Source organism: Cololabis saira, chromosome 22, assembly GCF_033807715.1.
Source record: "Cololabis saira isolate AMF1-May2022 chromosome 22, fColSai1.1, whole genome shotgun sequence".
NCBI classification, from domain to species: domain Eukaryota; kingdom Metazoa; phylum Chordata; class Actinopteri; order Beloniformes; family Belonidae; genus Cololabis; species Cololabis saira.
In genome coordinates this window covers 30891017-30916193 of record NC_084608.1, presented here as the reverse complement: position 1 = coordinate 30916193, position 25177 = coordinate 30891017, and the positions used below count along the sequence as shown (strand labels likewise).

Below are 25177 nucleotides of genomic sequence, written 5' to 3'. Positions count from 1 at the left end.
TTGTTCTGCCGAAAATGGCAAAAAAACACTTTCGGTGTTCGGTGGAATAAGTGGGAAAAAAAACGAACAATTAATAACGGAGTTGTAATATAAGGAAATAGACTGGCCGCTCCGTAACTGTTGGGCACCACAAACATAAATAGTTGGCCAACCAAAAACTAACCACATAAGAATTTACCTAACCAGCAGGTGGAACCAAAACAACATAAATCAATCTATTACAGGTGCGTTTAGATGACGAAATCAAACGTGGAAGAGCGTGGAGTGAAGTGGTGCGGTGCAAACATGTCAGCAGTGTGGAAGTATTATAGAGTGGCAAAGAATAATATAAGAATGGCTGTTTGCAATGAATGTTCTGCTCAAATATCTAGAGGGGGCACATCTGCAAAGTCTTTCAGCACTACAAGTTTGATTTATCATTTGAAATGATAAAAAACCCTGAGCGCTTTAATGCATTTTTATTGTTTTGAGGCCTATGTTACAATGTTCAGTCAGTTAAGCCGTAAGCTCAAAGATGGCCAAAAAATTTATTTTGCTAATTTATTTATTTTAAGTTATTGTTCTTTGCTGGTATAATGTCTGCTGGAATATTTAAGAAATGCTGGGAAATTAAAAAATGTTCAGTTTTTTATGTTCAACAAATGTTTTCTACCTTGTAATTTTGTAAAAGATTTTTTTCTTTTAAAAGCATGCCTAAATCAAATTTATTTGATTTATGCAATGGTGAAAAAATTGGCAAAATAAATGAAAAACTGCGAAGAACCATGTTTGGTATGTTATTCGGTATTCGGCCAAGTGTTTATTATTATTTTCGGTTTCGGTTTCGGCCACAAATTTTCATTTCGGTGCATCACTACCTAAGGACATTATCAACTTGTCTGTCAAATTTGAAAAAACTATCAAAAATCACACCCAGATTTCTGACATAAGGACTGAAAGAAGAGGCCAAGCTGCCATGAGCCGCATGTTCACGTTCCTGTAATTCTCCTCCGTCCAGACATCGCCGTCGTGGACATGAGCGACGTGTCTCGGCAGCCCTCCCTGTTCTACCACCTGGGCGTCAGGGAGAGCTTCGACATGGCCAACAACGTCATCCTGTACCACGACACCGACCCCGACACCGCCCAGTCCCTGAAGGTACGGCGCACACACACCCCCGAGTCACCCGCCGCCGGGGGAAACACAGGTCACGGATGCCATTCCTCCATACCGCCTTTGAGTTATTTACAGACAAGTGTGTTTCAGCTCTTTAAAGCAGGACGGCTGTAAGAATACTCGGTTTCACGGCCTTGAGCTGCATCACATGCCCTCTGTTTTATCTCCCTGCAGGACATGGTGGCACAGAAAAACACAGTAAGTGTCTGCATGTGTGTGTGATACCGTCTAAGGTTTCTAGGAATGATATTCATGCACTCAGGAGTGCACATGTACATGCTTCCCCTCTGTCAACGCTTCCCCCCCTTTTTTTCTCCTCCTTGCACACAAAAATGTCCACGCTTTATCGTGTACACGGTGAACACACACACACACACGTGCCTCAACAGGCATGGCAGGTTATTATTAGCTCCTAGCTTTCCAAGAAACTTCAGTTTGACGTTTGTGTGTTTTCTATGTGTGTGTTTGTGTTTTCTATGTGTGTGTGTGTGTGTGTTTTCTATGTGTGTGTGTGTGTGGAGTAGGCCTCTCGTCTGCCAGCTTTAGGTTTTCCCTGGGTTCAGTTGCCCCCAGAGTACCGGGGCTCTGGAATGCGAAACAAAGTAGGTACCAGACCTGCATCAAAGCATGCTGGGAGATTTTTATAGACCACTAACGCTAACAGTGAAAGAGCTGAAGCCAGAAAACCAAAGGGATGTTGTGTGAATAACATATTAAATCCCCCAACATCTTCAAACTTACACACAAGGAGTGACTTTTTTGTTTTTTTTAATACGACTGACAGACTTTTTTATGGCTTATTTTCATAATAACAGTGTTTATCAACCGTAGCATGCAACTGCATCACCCTACGCATGACGATGTCAACCGTAAGTTCTTAAATAACAAGTTCACAGGAACTATCAATCTATCTATCTATCTATCTATCTATCTATCTATCTATCTATCTATCTATCTATCTATCTATCTATCTATCTATCTATCTATCTATCTATCTATCTATCTATCTATCTATCTATCTAGAGCAGGGACCACTTTTTTCTCGAAATTTTGACTTTTTTCTCCACATTTCGACTTTTTTCTCAAGATTGTACTTCAACATTAATCTTGACATTTCGACTTTTTTCTCGAAGTGCATAATGAAAAAAAATCTTCCCCCAGTTCTAACTAATATAGATACAGCATGTCTTGCCTTCATTCTAAGGCTTATACAAGACTCTTCATTTTTTGCGGTATGTACGGTGGCCGAGATCCGCCATTGCTGAAAATTAAAGAAACGTTGCAAATAAAAAGAAACGCTGCTACAAATAAAATAAACGCTTTGCAAATACAATAAACGCTGCAAATATAAAGAAACCCAACTGCAAATAAAAAAAAAAATGATGCAAATAAAAAAGCCACAACGGAAGTGAATTACCGGGGACTATTTTTGCTGATGCACCGGTGTTTTTTATGTGAGAGGAGAAGAAGAAGACAAAGAGGACGTAAGTGAAAAGGAAGAAATAAGAAGAGCGAGGAATAAGAAGAACAACGAACGAGAAAATAAGTGAAAAGGTTTGTGTTCAACATCGCTACGTGTAATTTTTAATGTGCAACACCGGTGCATCGGCAAAAATAGTCCCCGGTAATTCACTTCCGTTGTGGCTTTTTTATTTGCGGCGTTTTTTTATTTTATTTGCAGCGGGGTATATTTTATTTGCAGCTGGGTTTCTTTATATTTGCAGCGTTTATTTTATTTGATAAGTGTTTATTTTATTTGCAGCGGCGTTTGTTTCTGTTTGCAGCGTTACTTTTATTTTCAGCAATGGCGGGTCTCGGCCACCGTAAATATGGCTCTTTCAACATTTTGTTAGGGTTTGGTTTTGCTAAGGACCCAAGTGCAGGAGAACAGGAGCCAGGAGTTGCAACAAAAAGGGGTTTATTCTCAAAAAGGCAAAACAAAGCGCTGCAGAGCAGGATTAACACAAAAACCAGGAACAGGAAAAACGACGAGGAGACATGGAGGAAGAACCAGTACGGACCGACAGGGAACCAAGGAATGACAAGACAAGATATACTGAGGGGATAACGAGACATGACGAAACATTCAGGACTACAATGTTTTCTCATCTCACTGCGCCAGATGGTTGAGTCTAATAGTCTAATAGTTGAGCAAGCACTTGGTGAAGGTAGGAAGAAAAGTGAGGTAAAACCGCACACAGGTAGATTTACCTGGACCGGGTCAGGAGAAGGACAGCAACAAAAACAGTCCTGCTCCAACTGGATGCAAAAATGGGACAGCCAGATATGAGATATTTGCACCATTTGTAGAGTTTGTCAAGGATGTTGCATCTAGTTAGAGACCAGGATAGATTTCTAGTTGTAGACCAAAGCCATCTTCGAGTCTGCACATGTATTCACTTCTGCTGCAAGGTTGGACGTTTAAACCTGAGGGTCACTGGAGGATGTCTTGGTGTCGGAGCCAACTGAGGAACTGCAGATTTTCTTATTTCTGCCTTTGATTCAGATTCAGATTCAGACGACTTTATTAATCCCTTTGGGAGGTTCCCTCGGGGAAATTGACATCTCCATCTCACACACACACACAACACTGTCATTTACAAATCAAACACCCAAAAAGCCAAACACCCATATAAAGATAAAAAGATGAGGAAATTAAAAACAAAGATAAAAATAAAAGTAAAAAATAAAAATAGAAAGTGCGGTGCCATAAAAAGAATAATAAGGATAGAAATAGTGTTGTGTAATATTGCACGTTATTGCACAGTCCTGGTTATTGCACAGTCCGGTTTGTTGTTGGTCAGACTGACTGACTGACTGACCCCCCACAGTTTGCTTCAAATTGGAAGTAAAAATGTTGGTGTTTGGTCGTGATGCAGCTGCGACGGGGGAGAGTATCTGTCTCGTCCTGAGCTCTGCTCCAGGTCTGTCAGTGACTCTATTATACAAGGATGTTGCTGTTGACGAAGCTGCCAGCGACTGTGTCGGCTCACATTCATCATCTCCTCGTCAACTAGGGATGGGCGGTATCGACTTAAAAAATGTATCACGATCATTTCTGGCATTTATTCCAATAACGATAAAAATGACGATAAAAAAAAATACCAATTCTACTCCACCTTTGTAACTATAAATCTATCTCGCTCTCAGATCCGCCATGTTTGTTACACAAAAACTTTATTTATCCTTCCTTCCTTCCTTCCTTCCTTCCTTCCTTCCTTCCTTCCTTCCTTCCTTCCTTCCTTCCTTCCTTCCTTCCTTCCTTCCTTCCTTCCTTCCTTCCTTCCTTCCTTCCTTCCTTCCTTCCTTCCTTCCTTCCTTCCTTCCTTCCTTCCTTCCTTCCTTCCTTCCTCTTCCTTCCATAAATCAGCTTTACACAAAAACATCATCAACGGGAATTTATCATTTCTACCACGAGATGACAAATTCTTACCGTGAGGAATTTTTTTAGCGGTTTATCGTGAACGGTAAAATATCACCCATTCCTATCGTCATCCTGCCAGTTGCTCTTCTCTTTGTTCCACGTCTCTTCATTGCATCTCCTGCTGAGCTCCTTAACACCTGCCCCCATCCCCGTGCACGTGTGTTCACCTGTAACCTCTTCACATCTGCATCTGCAGGCTTTTAAATCATCCTCTGCTCCTGTAATCTAGTACTCGGTCCATCCCTTTTCTCTGTCTTTAGTCTTTAGATCATCCCTCTCTCTTCCTCCAGGCGTCCAGCGGGAACTACTACTTCATCCCCTACATCGTGACTCCCAGCCACGAGTACATGTGCTGCGAGAGCGACGCCCAGCGCAGGGCCAGCGAGTACATGCAGCCCAGCTGGGACAACCTGCTGGGGCCGCTGTGCGTCCCGCTGACCGACCGCTTCACCAGCCTGCTGAAAGACATCCACGTGACATCCAGGTGTGGGACGTAACGATACGGGTTTAGGCCATTCTGCAGTATCTGAAGCTGAAGCTTGCATTGTGCTTTGGTTTCCTTTTTTTTTTCTTTTAAATTCAGACTTAAAAGGGACCTATTATGAAAAACAGGTTTTTTCTTGCTTTAACATATATAAAGTGCCAACTCAGAGAAGGAGGAAAGCAGCCAGATTCTGCAGTGTCTGTACAGCCGCCCGGATGATCCATCCAGTGTGATGTGGATCTACGAGCCAATAAGATTCTGCTGATTTTCGTTACGTAACCAAAATGCAAACCACGCCCACAACTAAACACCGTGTAACTGCATGCGAGCGCCCGACTATCGTAGCACTGCGTGACATCGGACGCTCTCTGTCCATCTCCCTCCAGCAGCTGCCACTTTATTGAGGTTTTTGTAGTGAAATGAGGAGGAATCAGAGATAACTTCTCATTTCAACTAACTGGATCAGCCGTTTCTCATCATGACTGTTTCCTACAGCGCTTTCAACTGGCTTTCAACGCGAGCGTCAGGAAGAAAATAGAAGCAGGGCGTCCGACAAATGTTCAGCTCAAAACAGAGCGCCGCGTCGTGCTGCACAGCGCTGCTTCGCTGCGTCGCTGCGCTGCGTTGCTGCCAGTGCCGATCCTGGCTCCCAGGGGGCCCTAAGCAGGAACCATCCTGTGGCCTTTAAAAAAAATAAAAGGTCCTATATATTATGATATAATATATAATATTATTATATATATATATATATTATATTATTATATATTAGCTAGGTTAATCCAAGTATAAAAATATCCGCCTAGGATAAAAACTGTATATGGCCCACTGGGATAGGTACCCCAAGGCTCTGGTCATAGTCATACAGATACAACTAACAAAGTTACAGCAAAACGACAAAAAAATCATGCTGTAGATTGTACATGATTTTCTTGTGTACAACACTGTGGCAAGTTCACCACAACAATGGGGAATTCCACCCATTTTCATTCATACCTCCATGGTGTCCCCCCACAGATTGGAGGTATGTCACTGTTTTATTATTATTTCCACAATTCAACTTCCAAAGTTCCACACCACCACATAACATCATTCTCTAAGCCAATATCTACCGTATCTTAATTACATGATGACATAGTAAAATATAAAAAAATGGTGGAATTCCTCTTTAAAAACAAAAACACGACATTGACGTTACTAGTCTACAACACTGCAAGTTGCATGGAAGTCACGTTGGCTGGTTACCTGACTGTTGTTGATGCAGCTCATCATTCCGTTGCTTCTTTTTCTTTTTTTCGCACCCTGAAGGATATATCCTTTTCATTTTGCAGTCTGCAGTGTTGGTGTTACTGTTACTACTGTAACTCTGAACTAGGTTTTCTTTTTAGCGCCGGCTCGGTCGCCGGCTCGTAAACGTAAACAAACAGCTGCTGGCTGCTGCACCGTGCACGCATGAGATTGAACGTCAAGTTATGTTTTTGGATTCACAACGCACCACTGCGCAAATACCGTAGCAGCAGCTGTGGCGAGGGGTCTGTCTGTAGTACTCAGATAGTGGGAGGATCCTATATAGTCCAGTCAATCTAACTCAAAAAAGGGCCCAACCCAGGAGAAATTGCAATAGTAATGTTTCATAGTTTTTATTGGTCCAAATACCCTCCTGCATCATATATTAAAAGTATACCTTCCCAGATTTAGTGGAACATACTTTTTTTTCAATGTCAAAAGCAACATTTCAACATGTTAAAGTGACCTGGTCTGGGTAAAATTCTGTTAATATAGAAGGGTCTTTGTACACCTATTCAACATGTGTAGTGTATTTTCCTAAGTTTTTGGGGTCTATCTCTCCAATAATACTAACACCAATATAATAATTTTCAGACCGTGTTCTAATATCATATACCTCATATACCCTTTTGGGTATTACTAGCCCAAAGCCTAATTTTTTTTTTACAAAATTTAGACTCAAAGTTTGTGCTAGACTGCTCCAATCGTTGCATCTGCATTTAAAATAGGTGTATCTGCATCTAAGATTGTTCCTGAGAGATATGTTTAGTGTCTACCATGACATGACCCCCCACTGACCCCCATCAGTGGCACACGACGCGCGGGTGTGAATCTGGCAGAGACTGTCGTTGGGGGTCGTTGGGGGCTGACCTCCTGTAAGTCAGACATTTCTTTACTTCTACCACTAAGTACTATAAAACATATTTATAATCATCACCAGTTTTCATTTTTCCAGCTTAGGTTACTCTTTATGTTAGCTAGCGGTCAGCTAGCAGTTAGCTAGCAGTTAGCTAACATTTGCTAGCTAACAACAGTAACATCTACCAGCAGTTTGAATTTGAGCTGTTGGAAAGAATTTCAGGAGTGATATATAAATACAATTGTAAAATAATGAATAGTAATAAATTGCTGAAATTACTATTCAAATGTGTATCATTGAAATGTTTTTTATAAATGTGTTGGCTAATGTTAGCAAATCTCACCCTTCACCCTTGGCCTGTATACAAGCGAAAAAGGAATATTTTTGTCACATCTGATGAACAATAACATTTTCTGAGTCTGAATCCAGCATCATCATCATCATCATCATCATCATCATCATCATCATCATCATCATCATCTCATGTTTAATATGGCCCTCCTCCACAAAATACCCTGGGAGATAGGAAAGACATACGGGACAATAGTAGAAACTTACATCGTTTACATTCAAAAACATTATGGACAATCAGTGGTGATGGTGTTTTATGGGTACAGCAGCCAGCCATCTACGAAAGATGGTGCTCACAGAAGGAGGAATCCAAAGACTGGCCGGAAGGTTTCATTCACATCAACCATGTCACTGAGTTTGAAAAAGGAGGAATTTCTGTCAAACAATGACAACAAACTATGTTTCATAAACCTGTTGGGGGAAGGACTAAAACTTGCAGGGTTTGATGTTCACAATGCTCAGATGCAGATGTGCTTATAGTTCTGTAGCGCCCCTGAGAGAGCGCTGTAAGATCGCGCTCTCTCAGGGGCGCTACAGATGGCGCCACGACCAGGTCCTGAGAAAGCTAGCTGAGGTGCTGGAGGGGCGCCGACAGGGCAACAAAGAGGCACCACCAGCAGAGAACCACATACACTTTGTCACGGAAGGTGGGGGACGAAGATACGCCATGCCAAGGAAAACAACAAGACCCTTTTCCCCCGACCAAGAGTGGGACATGAGGGTCGATCTTGACAGGCAGCTCCGGTTCCCCACTGAGATAACCACCACATCTCTCCGTCCTGACATCGTTGTGTGGTCCACCAAGGCAAGATCGGTGCACCTCATCGAGCTGACGGTACCACTGGAGGAGGGGATTGAGGCTGCATTCGAACGCAAGAAGGCCAAGTACTCAGAGCTAGCTGCTGAGTGCCGGGAGGCAGGCTGGAAGACCACCATCTACCCAGTGGAGATCGGATGCCGAGGCTTTGTGGGGCTGTCAACCACACGCCTCTTGAGGCATGCAGGAGTGACCGGGGGGACACTAAAGAAGGCGATGAAAGAGCTGGCGGAGGAGGCTGAAAAAGGAAGCTTTTGGCTCTGGCTGAGGAGGAAGGACAAGAGCTGGGGAAAGGTCCACTAACACCACAACAGCCGCAGGGGGGAACACCTATCAGCTGCAGGGGGTGGCAGGGAGACGTCCCTGTCACTGCCCCGCCACCAGGAGACGTTCCAGGATTAAAGGGGCGAAACGTTGATGAAAGGTGGTTCCTGGCTGATGACCCTGCAACTGACCCATGGGCACCGGAGGAGGTGCGACAGGCAGCAATGCCTAGCAGGAAATTCAATCTACCTGTACAGTTAACTGAAGTTCTGGTATCCCAGTGACTACCGTGAACAGGGCAGTTGGAGTCCAGGGAAGACTGGAGGACAGCCAGGAAAGACTGGATGACAGCAGGGAAAGACCGCACCGGGAGTGGGCGGCTAGTTACCCAACCCACTAGTCTCTCAGAAGGGAGACACCCAACCCTAACTGCGAAGAATCTAAGGAAAAAACAACCCGCAGGCCCTCCGAGAGGCGGGATGAAAGATGGGCCTACCAGGACGGACTACACGGTAACGACGGCAATGGAAATGGACAATGAGAGAACCAGAACTCCAGCAAACCAGGAAAAGATCCTCCGAAAGTGTGCATGCGGATGGGAAAAAGTGACCACGTATAAGGGTTTACGAATCCACCAGGGGAGAGCAAAGTGCGGTCAGAAGGGCCAACAGCAACCTTGCACTGCTCCAGCAGGTGAGACAAGAGGGACCAAAAGCCAGGTCGAAAACCACAGAGCTGACGGACCCAACGTTGCTAAAGGCATGGATGGCGCAGAGGAAGAAGGTCCCCTGGAGGAGACTGAGCCCCGACACGAGCACCAAGACCCAGTCCCCACCAACCCACACAGAACAGAGCCACAAGCAGGGATCAGGAAGCCAGCTAGAAGGAACAAGATCAAATGGCCGAAATCAAATGAAGCAGAGGCATGGCACACACTGGACACAGACCTGATCAAGACACTGGAGGGATCGTTGCACGGAGGTGCTGAAGCCAAGCTTAACCTTCACCAGTGGTTCGGGAATGAAGAATGCTGCTCACTCTGTAATGCTCCCAACGCAAGCCTCCAGCACATACTCTCAGGCTGTAAGATCGCGCTCTCTCAGGGGCGCTACAGATGGCGCCACGACCAGGTCCTGAGAAAGCTAGCTGAGGTGCTGGAGGGGCGCCGACAGGGCAACAAAGAGGCACCACCAGCAGAGAACCACATACACTTTGTCACGGAAGGTGGGGGACGAAGATACGCCATGCCAAGGAAAACAACAAGACCCTTTTCCCCCGACCAAGAGTGGGACATGAGGGTCGATCTTGACAGGCAGCTCCGGTTCCCCACTGAGATAACCACCACATCTCTCCGTCCTGACATCGTTGTGTGGTCCACCAAGGCAAGATCGGTGCACCTCATCGAGCTGACGGTACCACTGGAGGAGGGGATTGAGGCTGCATTCGAACGCAAGAAGGCCAAGTACTCAGAGCTAGCTGCTGAGTGCCGGGAGGCAGGCTGGAAGACCACCATCTACCCAGTGGAGATCGGATGCCGAGGCTTTGTGGGGCTGTCAACCACACGCCTCTTGAGGCATGCAGGAGTGACCGGGGGGACACTAAAGAAGGCGATGAAAGAGCTGGCGGAGGAGGCTGAAAAAGGAAGCTTTTGGCTCTGGCTGAGGAGGAAGGACAAGAGCTGGGGAAAGGTCCACTAACACCACAACAGCCGCAGGGGGGAACACCTATCAGCTGCAGGGGGTGGCAGGGAGACGTCCCTGTCACTGCCCCGCCACCAGGAGACGTTCCAGGATTAAAGGGGCGAAACGTTGATGAAAGGTGGTTCCTGGCTGATGACCCTGCAGCTGACCCATGGGCACCGGAGGAGGTGCGACAGGCAGCAATGCCTAGCAGGAAATTCAATCTACCTGTACAGTTAACTAACAAACAGCAGTGACAGCAGCATTGAAACAAGGAACTGTCCTTGTGGGAGATGACACTGACCTCCTCATTCTTCTGCTACACTTCTATCAGCAAGGAGAGCTCTACTTCATGTCTGAACCCAGGAAGTTGCCTTCGCGCAGGTTTTTGAACATTGGGCATGCAAGAGATGTGTTGGGTGAGGATGTTAGCAACAACAACAGACTGTTTGGAGTTGGGAAAGGGGTATCTTTGCGTCTGAGTCAAGAAAACGACTCATTCAGAGTACAGGCCAGCATTTTTCAAAAGCAATTTGGTACCAAAGATGAAATTGCTGATGCAGGGGAAAGGGCAATGATGCTAATATACAAAGGTGGAGAGACAGATTCTCTTAATGACCTCAGGCTGAAACATTTCTACGCTAAGGTGACTGACAGCAAAACAGCTGTCCACCCTCGCAACTTGCCACCAACATCTTCCTCTGCCAGGTTTCACAGCTTCAGAGTGTACCATCAAGTCCAGGAATGGATGGGAAACTCACTACCACCGGAGGAATGGGGCTGGAAGATCCAAGATTCATTCCTCATTCCTGTCCATTCAGACCAGAACCCTGCTCCTCAATCGTTGTTGGAGCTTGTGCGCTGTAATTGCAAGTCAGGTTGTGGCACTATGCATTGCAAATGCCGTCGTCAAGGACTTGATTGCTCCCTAGCCTGTTCAGAGTGCAGAGGTATGTGCGCGAATATGTCAGCACAACATTTGGATGAGGACATGGAGTAAATATTACATGTAGGCCTACAGTCAAGCTTGGTCTCATTTGGTTTCAGTCTGTGCTGATATGTATCATAGTTTTTATGGAAAAATATATTACTGAGACAAATTTGCATGGTGCAGAAGATTCAATGATAATAAATCGTTTATGACCTAATTTGAATGACTTTATTTGGATTCAAAAAAGGTAATTTTAGCTTAAGGGTACCCCCAAAATGCACATATACATTCAGAACAGGTCATTTTTGATGGTTGTATGTGAAAAAACACCATATAAAACCAATGTGTATACATAAATTATTTGAAAATAGCATATTCAGAAGTAGAGATGCATCATTTTTTTGTATGACGCTATGGCATGAAGGGCCCAAATTTCAACCCCTGAATTTACATTGATCCACTAAGTATATAATGGTATACTTTTAATATAATATTTGGATGTCCCTAAGGATCACATAAAACCTTGAATGATTACTATTGCAATTTTCCCTGGGTCGAACCACAGATTGACTGGACTAATAGTACGTTCTTTGCCTAAACTCCGCAAATTCGCTCAGGCAATTGGGGGCCCCTGGCCGTCGGGGGCCTTACGCAATGTGCGTACTCTGCGTATAGGAAGGGACTGGGCTGGTTGCTGCGGCCAGTTAGGACAGTCCAATAGAAAATAAAGCAATGGAATTGATTTTGTCGCTGACTCTCGCACGCATCGCATGCAGTTAGGACACGGTAACTCCGCCGGCCGGAGCTTCCGCCATTTTTTCGTAGCGGTGTATCGCGTCATTCAGGCAGCCAATCAGCACAGAGCCTCATTATCATAGCCCCACCCACTCAGAATCCTGCATAGATAATGAGGTTAGAGAATGGGAAGATAAAGACATGGCTCAGAGGCTGAATTTCTCATTTATTTAGCAAAAACAATCAAAAGCTTGTTTTTAAGACATTCAAGGCCTGTTTAAAATAGGTATTAGATGCCATAATAGGTCCCCTTTAACATTTCAGGAAAGTATCTCCAACCAGTTCCCGCTCATTGGAAGTGACTTCCTGCTCCTCTTGCTTTATTTTCTCTCCCCCGTCTGGCTGCAGCGCGTCGTTTAAGGACACCCTGCTCAACGACATCAGGAAGGCCAGAGAGAAGTACCAAGGAGAGGAGCTGGCCAAGGAACTCTCCCGCATCAAGCTCCGCATGGACAACACAGAAGTCCTGACGCAGGACATTGTGATAAACCTGCTGTTTTCCTACAGAGACATACAGGTATAAAAGTGGTATTTCAGAGTTGATCCCTTCATCATCGTCCACTAGAAAATGTTGAACCTTCATAAATGAGCCATTTTTATGTGGTTGTAACATTAAAAACAGCGTGGAGTCATCTATGTGTGATTGACAGGACTACGATGCGATGGTGAAACTGGTGGAAACTCTGGAGACGCTGCCCACCTGTGATCTGGCCACCCAGCCCATGATCCAGTTTCACTACGCGTTTGCACTCAACAGGTACACAACTTCGGCTAAAACCAACCCCAAGTGCTTCAGAACCGAGAGGGGTGGTTTGTTTCAGGACTTAACTCGGTCACCACTCCTTTCATCAAACTCATTTCAACCGTCCTCCTTTCATGACAGGATTTATTTATAGGATTAATTTATATGTACAGGACTGTCTCAGAAAATTTGAATATTGGGATTTTCTGTAATGCAGTTTCAAAAACAAAAATGTCATACATTCTGGATTCATTACAAATCAACTGAAATATTGCAAGCCTTTTATTATTTTAATATTGCTGATCATGGCTTACAGCTTAAGAAAACTAAAATATCCTATCTCAAAAAATTTGAATATTCTGGGAATCTTAAACTGTAAACCATAATCAGCAATATTAAAATAATAAAAGGCTTGCAATATTTCAGTTGATTTGTAATGAATCCAGAATGTATGACTTTTTTTTTTTTAATGCATTACAGAAAACAAAGAACTTTATCACAATATTCAAATTTTCTGAGACAGTCCTGTATATTGTGGTCACATGTATGTTAATTTGAATTTGTTTGTTGCTTGAGTCGTTTATATACGTTTATATGTTACCTGCTTGGAATTAAGAATAAACCACCTGCAGTTAAAGCTAAATCTCAGCTAAACTGTTATGATACGGTTTGCTGAGGACCCAAATGCAGGAGAGCAGGAGCCAGGAGTTGCAAAAACCAAGGATTTATTCAAGAAAAACCAAGAACTAAAAGCGCAGCAGAGCAGGATCAACAAAAACCAGGAAAAACATGAAAAACTACGAGGAGACATGAAGGTAGAAACAGTACGGACCGACCAGGAACAAGGGAATGACAAGACCAGATATACACAGGGGATAACGAGACACGACGAGACACAGGTGCAGACAATCAGGGCCAATGGGACACAGGAAGGACAGAACTGAAACTCACAAACTGGGGGGGAAGTGTCAAACCCTGACATAAACATTGTTCATATGTGCAGGTTATAAAATGCAGAAAATTGTGCTTCAACATCTGCAAACATGTTGGTTTTCTGCACAAATGACAGTAAAATCAGGCTGAAGGCAAAAAGACGCTATTGGTAACAGTGACCAATGTTTTCTTTTCTGATACCTGTAATTAGAGTGAATTTTATTTGAAATAATCGAATCTCATTGAAATTAATTCAAGGTGAAAAAAAAACTGATTTTTGAATAAAAACTTTTGCTAGCAGAGTGGTGCAACTGAACTCACCTTAAATTTGTTTTTGACTTATTAAATCACTAACTTTTGTTTAATAATACGAACCCTTTCTTTATCAAAATAAAACACAACAAATAAAAGTAGCTAACAAAACCATAAAGGCTGTTAACTTGTAAACTACTAAAACTGAGACAAAATCTAAAAGTTACAAAATACTGTCTAAGTGTTGTAGAGAAATTATCTGCAAAACAATGTATCTTTTTATGGCTTAACTTCAAACAATAACTGTTATGTACAGGACTGTCTCAGAAAATTAGGAAATTGTGATAAAGTCCTTTATTTTCTGTAATGCAAAAATGTCCTACATTCTGGATTCATTACAAATCAACTGAAATATTGCAAGCCTTTTATTATTTTAATATTGCTGATCATGACTTACAGCTTAAGAAAACTCAAAAATCCTATCTCAAAAAATTAAAATATTCTGGGAATCTTAATCTTAAACTGTAAGCCATAATCAGCAATATTAAAATAATAAAAGGCTTGCAATATTTCAGTTGATTTGAAATGAATCCAGAATGTATGACATTTTTGTTTTTTTAATTGCATTAAAGAAAATAAAGAACTTTATCACAATATTCTAATTTTCTGAGACAGTCCTGTAGATAAACGTGTGACGAGCGTCTAACGTTGGTTTGTGTCTGACTGTGCAGGAGGAACAGTCCCGGGGACCGGGAGCAGGCCCTGCGGGTCATGCTGCAGGTGCTGCAGTCCTGCGAGCATCCTGCCCCCGACATGTTCTGCCTCTGCGGTCGCATCTACAAGGACATTTTCCTGGACTCAGACTGCAAAGACACAATCAACAGAGACAAGGCTATACAGTGGTGAGTAATGAGTTACATTTACTTGAGTAGGTTTTGGGAAATGTTGTACTTTTAGGAGTAGTTTTGAATCACTATACTTTTTACTTTTACTTGAGTAGATTTGTGAAGAAGAAACTGTTACTCTTACTCCGCTACATTAGGCTACGTTGAGCTGTTACTTTTCTTTTATCCCTTTTATCCGCGTACACGTCAATCTCATGACATCACTGGGTGATTCTTTGGGAAAAATGTTTGTTTTTGCATGTTTTATCACATTTACACAGACTCAAACACACACAGAGTTTCTATGAGTTCATGGGCTTGTTCTAGTTCTGCCTGGTTAAAAAAGAAAAGTACAAAGGCATGAAATCTTGTGCTACTTGTGCTTAATTTATTTTTTTATTCTGTAATTTTATTTATTTTATTATTTATTAAAGTACTTGAATTTACTTTAAGATTATTTTAATTTAAGCTATTTTTATTAATTTAAATTTATTTTATTATTTTATTGTTTTAATTTGCCTGAAGATGATTATTTTGTACTTTTGTCTGTTTGAATGGTTGTGTTAAAAAAATAAATCAGACGTTACTCAACAGTTACTCAGTACTTGAGTAGTTTTTTCACCAAGTACTTTTTACTTTTACTCAAGTAATTATTTGGATGACAACTTTTTACTTCTACTTGAGTCATATTATTCTGAAGTAACAGTACTTTTACTTGAGTACAATTTTTGGCTCCTCTACCCACCTCCGATCCCTGGTGTGTTTGCTTCTCCATCTGCAGGTACAGGAAAGGCTTCGAGCTGCAGCCGACTCTGTACTCCGGCATCAACCTGGCCGTGCTCCTCATGGTCGCCGGGCAGCAGTTTGAGAACTCCATGGAGCTGAGGAAAATAGGTGACTTTGATTTCTTTTAAATGGAGTCACATTACTCCATAGTCTTGAAAATCCCGAAGGACACAGCGTTTTTAACGGTCGTAAAATATCCCTGCAGGTGTGAGGCTGAACAGTCTGCTGGGGCGTAAAGGTTCCCTGGAGAAGATGAACAACTACTGGGACGTGGGCCAGTTCTTCACCGTCAGCATGCTGGCCAGCGACATCCCCAAAGCTACTCAGGCCGCGGAAAAACTTTTCAAACTGAAGCCGCCGCTCTGGTAACGACGCTATGAAACCCATCAAACATCAGCAATCAAACTGATAACCACAACACTCTTTTCAGTAAAGTCTTAACTTAAGTACACAAACTAACCTAAAAACCTAAAACTGTGTCTTTTATTACTGTTATTGAATGTCTCTGCTTTTAAATAGTTGGATTAAATTAATTAAACTAATGTAGCTTGTCGAAAGCTTCTTGTTCAAAATGCTTTAAGAATGAACCAAAACTCTAGATTGACATCCTGTTTCTGTTACATTTACCTTTACTGTTGCATCTTTCCTCTGGTACTGTGAAGTGAGATGGAAATAAAACGAATTAAAGCTGCAAGCAGCGACTAACGGGCCCTCAAACCCTTGTGCACGTTCAGGCTGCAGTGGAAGCTTGTATGACTTGCATGTAGATTCTTCAGGCCTGGACATTTAGCGGATGACACCACCCACGACTCTCTATATCAAACCATTCAAAAGTTATAGCAGAAAATGGGGACTATCAAATATCAACCAATCAGATGAAGGGGCGGGGCTAATTTGCACCAATTATGTTCAAGGACTCAAAACCGAGTCCGATGACACCACCCACGAGTCTTTATGTCAAACCATTCAAAAGTTATGGCAGAAAATAGGAATTTTCAAATATGGACCAATCAGATGAAGGGGGGGCGCGCTTTTTGGCGTCTATTGTCGCCACGGTAACACTTTTGACTGAGAAAAGTAATGCGCGTCGTCGCAAGATCGAGACGCACATTTTGATGTATAACACACCTGGGTGCACGTTACGGTTCGGGCGAGGAATCGGCCGAAGAAATGGCATAAATTGCGCCAAAATTACACGATTAATTCAAAATGGCCGACTTTCTGTTCTGTTTTGGCCATGGCACCAAGAGACTTATCTTTAAGTTGCGACATGATACAGGTGTGTACCGATTTCCTTGCATGTACGTCAAACCGTTTTGTGGGGCTTGAGGCACGAGGTTTTCTAGGGGGCGCTGTTGAGCCATTAGGCCACGCCCATTAATGCAAACCATTAAATATGAAATTTTTGCGCCAGGCCTGGCTTGCGTTCAAAATTTGGTGACTTTTGGGGCACGTTTAGGGGGAAAAAAGGACCTCATTTCGTCGGAAGAAGGGAAAAAAAAAAGTGTAAGTGCTCAGGCCCTAATAATGAACAGTTTAGGAGCTGTTTGGATGTGGTTCATGCGTATTGTCCTCCAGGTATCTGCGGTCGGTGGTGCAGAACTTGCAGCTCATCCAGAGGTTTAAGAAGCAGGCGGTGGAACATTCTCCCCAGCGAGAGAGACTGGACTTCTGGATGGACATCATCGTGGAGGCCACCCAAGGCACCACCAATAGGCTGCGGTTTCCCGTACGAACCTACCAGCCCCAGCATGCTCAGATATTACATTTATTCACCCCACATTCCTACACACAAGATGCTCTTTTTGGTGTTTCCCCAGGTGTTGATTCTGGAGCCCACCAAGATCTACCAGCCCTCCTACGTGTCAATCAACAATGAGGCCGAAGAGATGAACGTGTCCATCTGGCACGTTTCTCCTCCTGAAACGGTTAGCGCTCCGTTTTGGTGTCTGTTCGACCGTCTCCATCGTCTTCACACCAGTTCACTGCACAAAGAATAAATTGCGCCCGCAAATAGCGCTGTGAATTGCGCCGCATTTGCGCCCGCAATTTGCCCCGCTTTAAAGGGGACCTATTATGAAAAACACGTTTTTTCTTGTTTTAACATATATATATAAAGTGGTCTCCCCTCACCCTGCCAGCAGAGGGAAGATAAAATACCATGGAATTCTGCAGGGTCTGCTCCCCCCCCTGACTGAGTCTTCCAGTGTCACGTGACCTTTTTTTGAGCCATTCTGAATCTGCGCCTATGGTGACGTCACCATAGGCGCTCATTTCCATAGGTTCAGCCTCCGCTGCTGAAACCACGCCCACAACCAGCTCTCTACGCTGCTGGAGCGGTCGTTCCTTGAGCCAGTCGGACGCGGCGCCGCGGCGGAGCGGATCCGGGTTAAATCATCCAGGTTCCCGGGTGGTTTGGGAGCTGGGTCCTCGGGGGTCCGTCCCAGGTCGGACCAGCTTCACCCTCCGAGATTTTCAGCCAAATCTGTCGGTTTGATCACCGGTAACGGGCGATCTGTGGGCCCGCCGTGGGGTTGCGGTGCCCGTCGCGCAGCGTCCGCCGGGCAGATCCGGCTGAAATTCCGCTGGTCGGTCCCCGGGAGTCCCTGCTACAAGTCCAGGCCGGTTCCTGCGGTCCCGGCCGGTCGGAACCGGTCAGATTCCCCGGTTAAAGCCGCGGTGATGCGCGCTGCTCCAGCCTACTTCCTGGTTCCCAAAGCGGGGTCCGTCCGACTAAATTGTCCAGGTTCCCAGCCGCTTTGGGAGCAGGGATTTCTGGGGTCCGTCCCAGGCTGGATCAGCTTCACCCTCCGAGATTTTCAGCGAAATCTGTCGGTTTGATCACCGGTAACGGGCGATGCGCCTCGCAACCCCACGCCGGGCACCCGGCGTGGGGTTGCGAGGCCAGCGTTCAGCATCCGCCGGGCAGATCCGGCTGAAATAGTGCATAAATGTTATTTATATACAACTCATATTTTATTTTTTTAACAATAAAGTTGCCATTTCTGAAAATTCAGTGTTGCAATTTATTTACAGGCTCGGGCTGCTCTGGCGGAGCGAGGTTTATGCTCCTCCCCTGCTACACGTCATTCAGGGAGCCAATCAGCACAGAGCCTCATTATCATACCCCCCCCTTCCCTTAGAATGAAGCACAGAAAAAGGGGTTACAAGCGGTAAAACTAGTGACAGGGCCCACAGGCTGGATTTCTGATTTATGTAGAAAAAACAAGCTTTAGATTGTTTTTAAGACATTCAAGGCCTGTTTAAAATATACATTAAATGCCATAATAGGTCTCCTTTAAGGTCCTACTCACAAAAGATTTTGCTCTATTGATATGCCGGCGCAAACACGCCCATAAAGTTTTGAAGCTGAGTGCAATTTTCCCTTGTCTGAGTAAGTGAGCGGAGCTGTTTCCAGTGTTCTCCATATTTCAGCACACAGCTTGGTCCATAATGAAAACTGCAGAGAGCACAACAGCCTCAACTTTCACGTATTTGAACTTCTCTAGTATTTCGCATGTATGACATAAGCTAATGAAATGTCAAATGTTAAGAGGCTGTGCACATTTACGCACAAGGCACAGCACCGGTCACATCATTAACACCGGATCGGGATCAGATCAGGATCTGACGGTAATTCATGTTCTGTGTTTTGCTACACACACCTACAGGTCAGCTGTTAAACACACACATTCTAGATTTATATGTTTATATGGTGGAATTGTTTGTAATAAAGCAGCCCCTTATATGGATGAATCCTGAACTCCGTCCTGTTATTTTTATTTTTAAATCCGAGATAAGTCCACAACCCCACTTGATCTGACTGTCTACAGTCATGTCTGACTGTAAATTTCACCCTTAATATCATTCAGTATCACACAGGCTTGAATGATATTGAAGAGAGAGAGAAACAGAGACAGAGGGGGAGTGAGGAGTGAGTTTGCGCGCAGTTAATACACGCTTCGAAAAGACGGTATTTGCTCCACTATTTTTGCGTGTGGCAAATAGCGCTGGCCTTTGTGAATTAGACGGTTTTTGCAATGAGGCTTATTTGCATAGAAAGGGGGCAATTTTGCGCCGAATGTATGAATATTACCTAATTTACATGCATGCAAATGGCACAGGCGCACCATGACACTATTTGCTTGGCAGCGCAGTTTGTGGTGCAATTCACCCTTTGCGGGTGCTTTGTGAATTAGACGCTCTCTTTTTGTCTCATTTGCACCGGTTTAGCGGCCGCAAAAGCCGCGCTATCCTTTTGTGGATTTGGCCCTTAATGTTTTGAATCCAAATGTGAATGAAGTGGAAAATGAAATATTTAGCTCTTTGCTTTTATTGCAGAAGGGAATCCACGAGTGGAACTTCACTGCTACGTCCATCAAAGGCATTAGGTATGAACCAACACTTGTTGGACAGCATGAAAAAAAACAAACATGAGTTTGGTTTCTCTCTGTAGATGCATGAATGTTTTCAGCGATTTCAGGTCTTACTGATGCTATACACCGATTTCACCCAACTCTGTCTGCAGCATCAGTAAGTTCGACGAACGCTGCTGCTTCCTCTACGTCCACGACAACTCTGACGACTTCCAGATCTATTTCTCCACCGAGGAGCAGTGCGCTCGGTGAGGACGCACGTCACTCCAGACGTCTGCGCACTCGTCTCTGTGTTTTGGTCTAACAGCACATAATGAACAGATGTGATCTCTGCTCGTGGCGGTGTGTACCAGGTTCTGCTCCATGGTGAAAGAGATGATCTCCGACGGCACGGGCAACTCGGTGGAGCTGGAGGGGGAGGGGGACGGAGATACGCTGGAAGTTAGTGTATATTTATAAAATACTGGTATATATGTGTATGACTTCACGTGAAATGGATGCACGTCATCGTTCCTGTGCGTCCCTGCGTACAGTACGAGTATGACACCAATGAGACGGAAGACAAGGTGGTCCTGGGACGGGGGACGTACGGGGTGGTGTACGCCGGGAGAGACCTGAGCAACCAGGTCCGGATCGCCATCAAAGAGATTCCTGAGCGAGACAGCAGGTAGGCCCAAAGACAAGAAAACTGCTACGTTGTCAGTAAAGGTGGGTCGTTTCTAGGAAACTGAAAGGTAACTAAAGGAAACTGAAAGGAAACTGAAGGAAAATGAAAGGAAACTGAAAGGAAAATGAAAGAAAACTGAGAGGAAACTGAAGGAAAATGAAAGGAAACTGAAGGAAAATGAAAGGAAACTGAGAGGAAACTTAAAGGTAACTGAGAGGAAACTGAAAGGAAACTGAAAGGTAACTGAAGGAAACTGAAATGTAGCTGAAAGGAAGCTGAAAGTTAGCTGAAAGGAAACTGAAAGGAAACTGAAAGGAAACTGAAAGGAGACTGAGAGGAAACTGAAAGGGAACTTAAATGTAGCTGAAAGGAAACTGAAAGGAAGCTGAAAGTTAGCTGAAAGGAAACTGAAAGGAAACTGAAAGGAAACTGAAAGGAGACTGAGAGGAAACTGAAAGGGAACTTAAATGTAACTGAAAGGAAACTGAAAGGTAACTGAAAGGAAACTGAAAGGAAACTGAAAGGAAACTGAAATGTAGCTGAAAGGTACTTGAAGGAAACTGAAGGAAACTGAAAGGAAACTGAAAGGAAACTGAACAAGACTGAAAGGAAACTGAAAGGAGACTGAAAGGAAACTGAAAGGAAACTGAACAAGACTGAAAGGAAACTGAAAGGAGACTGAAAGGAAACTGAAAGGTAGCTGAACGAGACTGAAAGGAAACTGAAAGGAGACTGAAGGAAACTGAAGGAAACTGAAAGGAAACTGAAAGGAAACTGAAAGGAAACTGAAAGGAAACTGAAAGGAAACTGAAAGGAAACTGTAAGGAAACGGAAAAAAACTGTAAATAACGATAATAAAACTTTCTCACTACTGTAGGTAGTTCATTTTACTTGTAGAGCTCATGCTTGTCATGAAATGTGGTTTTATTTTGGAGGAAGGCATTTTTATCAAATTTATATTGTAAATTATAACATAATAAAGAAGTGTAAACTTCTATTCCAGGATTATAGTTCAAAATGTAGCTTGTTTATTTACTTTCATTAAAAAAGACGTGGAGAATAAAAATGATTTCATGAGGACGGTATGATTGTCTCAAAAATCCTAAAAAAATAATTGGAAGTTCAGCGAGACGTCCTGAAGAGAATGTGGACAAAAACGTCCCAGAAGACTCGCAGATGCGGCTCCATCTAGACATCTATGTCTTAGAAATAGAAAGAAAAATAGAAATTAACCTGCAAAAACAAAGTCATTTGGCATTTCAAAGAAATTATCTAAGAGTTTTACAGAAAACACAGTTTAATTCAGAGAGAGTTACATCATCCAGTTGTCCCGTGTTTATTTTCATGACCTTTCCCATCCTGGTGAAGGAGCTGTTTCTAACCAGACGCCTAAAATGCAGTGTCTCTTTTCATGGTCTTTCTCTCCTGTGGTTCAGATACTCGCAGCCTCTCCATGAGGAAATTGCTCTTCACAAGTACCTGAAGCACAGGAACATTGTCCAGTATTTGGGTTCTGTTTCGGAGAACGGCTACATCAAGATCTTCATGGAACAAGTTCCCGGAGGTACGTTTGCACAAAACAGGAGGCAGAAGCTGAGTTACTTACTGACGCAGGTTGAATTCTTGTCCTTATTGCTCTGTTTACTCATAAATAACTAGGGGTGTAACAATATATCGTGCCACGAAATTTCGCGATACAAAAACGTCACGATACGTGTCGTGGAGGTGACAAACTGTATCGCGATATTGGGTTATTAATATTAATCTATTGTGTTTACTAGTAACGCACATCCGATCACACGTGACGACCGCGCCTCGACCCGCGGACCAAAATCTTCCTCCACTCAGAAGAAACTAGTACCTTTTGCGGTCCTGATCACGGGACTCTTGCAGGGTTTTGAGCTCTGAACTTTTACTTATGTAAGGCTGGTGTAGAGTTAAGCCTTACCTTATTAAATTAAACCTTTTTCAGGTCGTGAGTAGGATAAACACGGGGAAAACTTCTGCTGAGTTCCAGTGTACTTTAATGTCTGATCAACAGTGTAGGATTTTAGAACATCAACACAGCACCTAGTGCCGTACTGTGGCGTATCACTCCGCCCAATCTAAAACAGACTAATCACTACAGATAAACTGACTAGTGTCATTATAGTCCCTGATTTACATCAGAATATAAAGAATATATTTATAAAATAATGAACCCTGAATTACCAAAATAACCTTCTTAACAAAAATAAATCTCCTCTTACACTTATAAGGTGAGCATGAATAAATCTTTTTTATGATGTAAAATTGTATGTATTTATTTATTTTTATTTATTTATTTATTTAACTTTAGCTGTTAAATTTCTGGAAAAGAAAAAAGTCAAATCATACATGAGAGAAACTATTCAGTTTGTGGTTAAATATTTGTACTTGTATGAAACTGAAGATCATAATGCAAACCTGACATTTACTTTTAGTTCAGTTTGTGGAAAATGGTTGGCCTGGCTTTCTCTTTAAAACTTAAACAGTTATAAAGCATTACAAACTGGAACAATAGGGCAAACGTACAGCATTGTTTTGTATTTTGTCTCTTTCAAATAAAAAAACATTTTTTCCAGTCATATGTTCCTCATTCAAGGTTGTTAAAAAAATACTGCTATAATATCGTATCGTTATCGGGACCTCAATATCGTGTATTGTGAGATTAGTGTATCGTTACAGCCCTATAAATAACATAAAAGACAAATATATAATCCAGTGCGGACCGTAATCGAGAGACTGGATGTAATTTAAGAATCAAGCAGATCTTCTCATTTAAACTTCACGGTCGGGGTTTCAGGGTTTCAGAGCTGAACTCTTGTGACCTCTGGGTGACCTTGTCTCCTCTCTGCAGGAAGCCTGTCTGCGCTGCTGCGGTCAAAATGGGGCCCTTTAAAGGAGGCCACGATCGTGTTCTACACCAGACAGATCCTGGAGGGCCTGCGCTACCTGCACGAGAACCAGATCGTCCACAGAGACATTAAGGTACGAGGACTTCACCTGGATCTGGTTCTGTCCTGCAGAGAGTTGAAGTGTTCCATCAGCGCTGCAGCTTTTTGTTTGCTTCTTTTAATTGAACCTTAAACAAACTCCTCGTTCGTTTGCACAAACCTGGATATTAAAGTGGACTCTGATCCCGATTCTTTTTTCTAAAACTTCTCTTTTGTTGATTTCACTGTTGGGTTTCCTGGGACTTTCTTGATCCCGGTTTTTCAGACTAATTTTCATTCCTTTCTTTTATGTTTTTCTTGGCTGGTTCAGTGTTTAATTTTGTCCTTGTCTGCCTCGTCCTCCGGTTGTCTTCCCTGTGCTTTGTCACTCGTTTTTTTGTGTCCTCCAATCGACTCACTTCTATTCTCACGTCTATAAATTGTCCCGTCTTTCTTTTCCATCCCTGCTGGTCCATAATCCTCCCATCTCTCATAACTTCCTTGCTATTTTTCCGCACTGTGCTTCCCCGTGTTGCTTTTTCTCTTTTTCTTCTTCTTCTTTCTATTTATTAAATCAAGGACCTTATTCGACAGCTGTAACTCACTCGTACTTGTGCAGCACCAGTTCACAACAAAGTAGTTTTAAGACCCTTTAGAACAGGGGTGTCAAACTCATTTTGCTTGGCGGGCCGGATTTGACCAATTATTTTCTCGCTCAAAATAACAAAAACGGTGCAAATTAATTTTTTTTTATTCTTTTTTTTTCTATTGTTATCTAATCCAATATCAGTTTAATTAATTTTAAATGAAATATGCACTTTGTTTACACTCTAATTATGTAAAATATATTTCTTCAGGATCTTTTCTGGAAATTTCTGTTTTTTTTTCAAATTATGTAAGATACTTTTAATATCATTTTACAAAGATAAACAGAAACAAGTATGTTTTTTTTATATTTCGCTTTTTTATAGGAAATGTAATTAAAAGCAAAATCTTTCTTATTACATCCGAGAGTGTTTCTTTGTGATTTAGAGATTATTCCAGTACAATTAAGTGTATTTATTTTTAAAAATTGGTGCAGATATTTACGCCAGTGTGCCGAAAAAGTCAGCACTTCTTTTTTAACCGTTTTACTTTGTCACTATCCTCGTATTCAAAACTGAAATTCTCAGAATATCTTCTATCATCTTTTTTAGCAGTGATATTTTTCCTGCGAAAATATATAATAGTAGTCAGTTGATTGTGGAACAGCCTCCCGGAGAACCTCAGGGCCGCAGAGACTGTTGATGTTTTTAAAAAGATGCTCAAGCCCATCTCTTTAATCAGGCTTTTAACTGACTCATTTAACTATTACATTTTTTATGCTCACCCTTATTTTTATTGGATCTTACTGCTCTGTTTTATATTTAGTTTATCCTTTTTTATTATAATTTATTTTCATTGTTTTATCTTAATGTTTTATCTAAATATTTTAGTCGTTATTTATGGTCTATTTTATACATTTTACTGTCTTATTCCTTTAGTTTTTAATGTCTTGCTT

The 25177-nt window shown here is 42.7% G+C and overlaps 1 protein-coding gene across 2 annotated transcripts in view; it reads left to right on the top strand.

The window, feature by feature from the left end:
* map3k15 (mitogen-activated protein kinase kinase kinase 15) overlaps positions 1-25177 on the top strand; it is a 75847-nt gene that overhangs the window by 9909 nt on the left and 40761 nt on the right. The window contains exons 2-18 of one of the 2 annotated variants that reach the window (XM_061713025.1): positions 998-1137; positions 1330-1353; positions 1680-1757; positions 4870-5063; positions 12392-12560; positions 12694-12800; positions 14702-14872; positions 15636-15748; positions 15846-16005; positions 17219-17369; positions 17461-17568; positions 19982-20031; positions 20169-20264; positions 20370-20457; positions 20550-20683; positions 22120-22247; positions 23562-23692. In XM_061713025.1, the coding sequence (XP_061569009.1) occupies positions 998-1137; positions 1330-1353; positions 1680-1757; positions 4870-5063; positions 12392-12560; positions 12694-12800; positions 14702-14872; positions 15636-15748; positions 15846-16005; positions 17219-17369; positions 17461-17568; positions 19982-20031; positions 20169-20264; positions 20370-20457; positions 20550-20683; positions 22120-22247; positions 23562-23692 (2042 nt within the window). The remainder of the gene's footprint in view (positions 1-997; positions 1138-1329; positions 1354-1679; positions 1758-4869; positions 5064-12391; positions 12561-12693; positions 12801-14701; positions 14873-15635; positions 15749-15845; positions 16006-17218; positions 17370-17460; positions 17569-19981; positions 20032-20168; positions 20265-20369; positions 20458-20549; positions 20684-22119; positions 22248-23561; positions 23693-25177) is intronic. The other variant, XM_061713026.1, reaches the window with a different exon arrangement.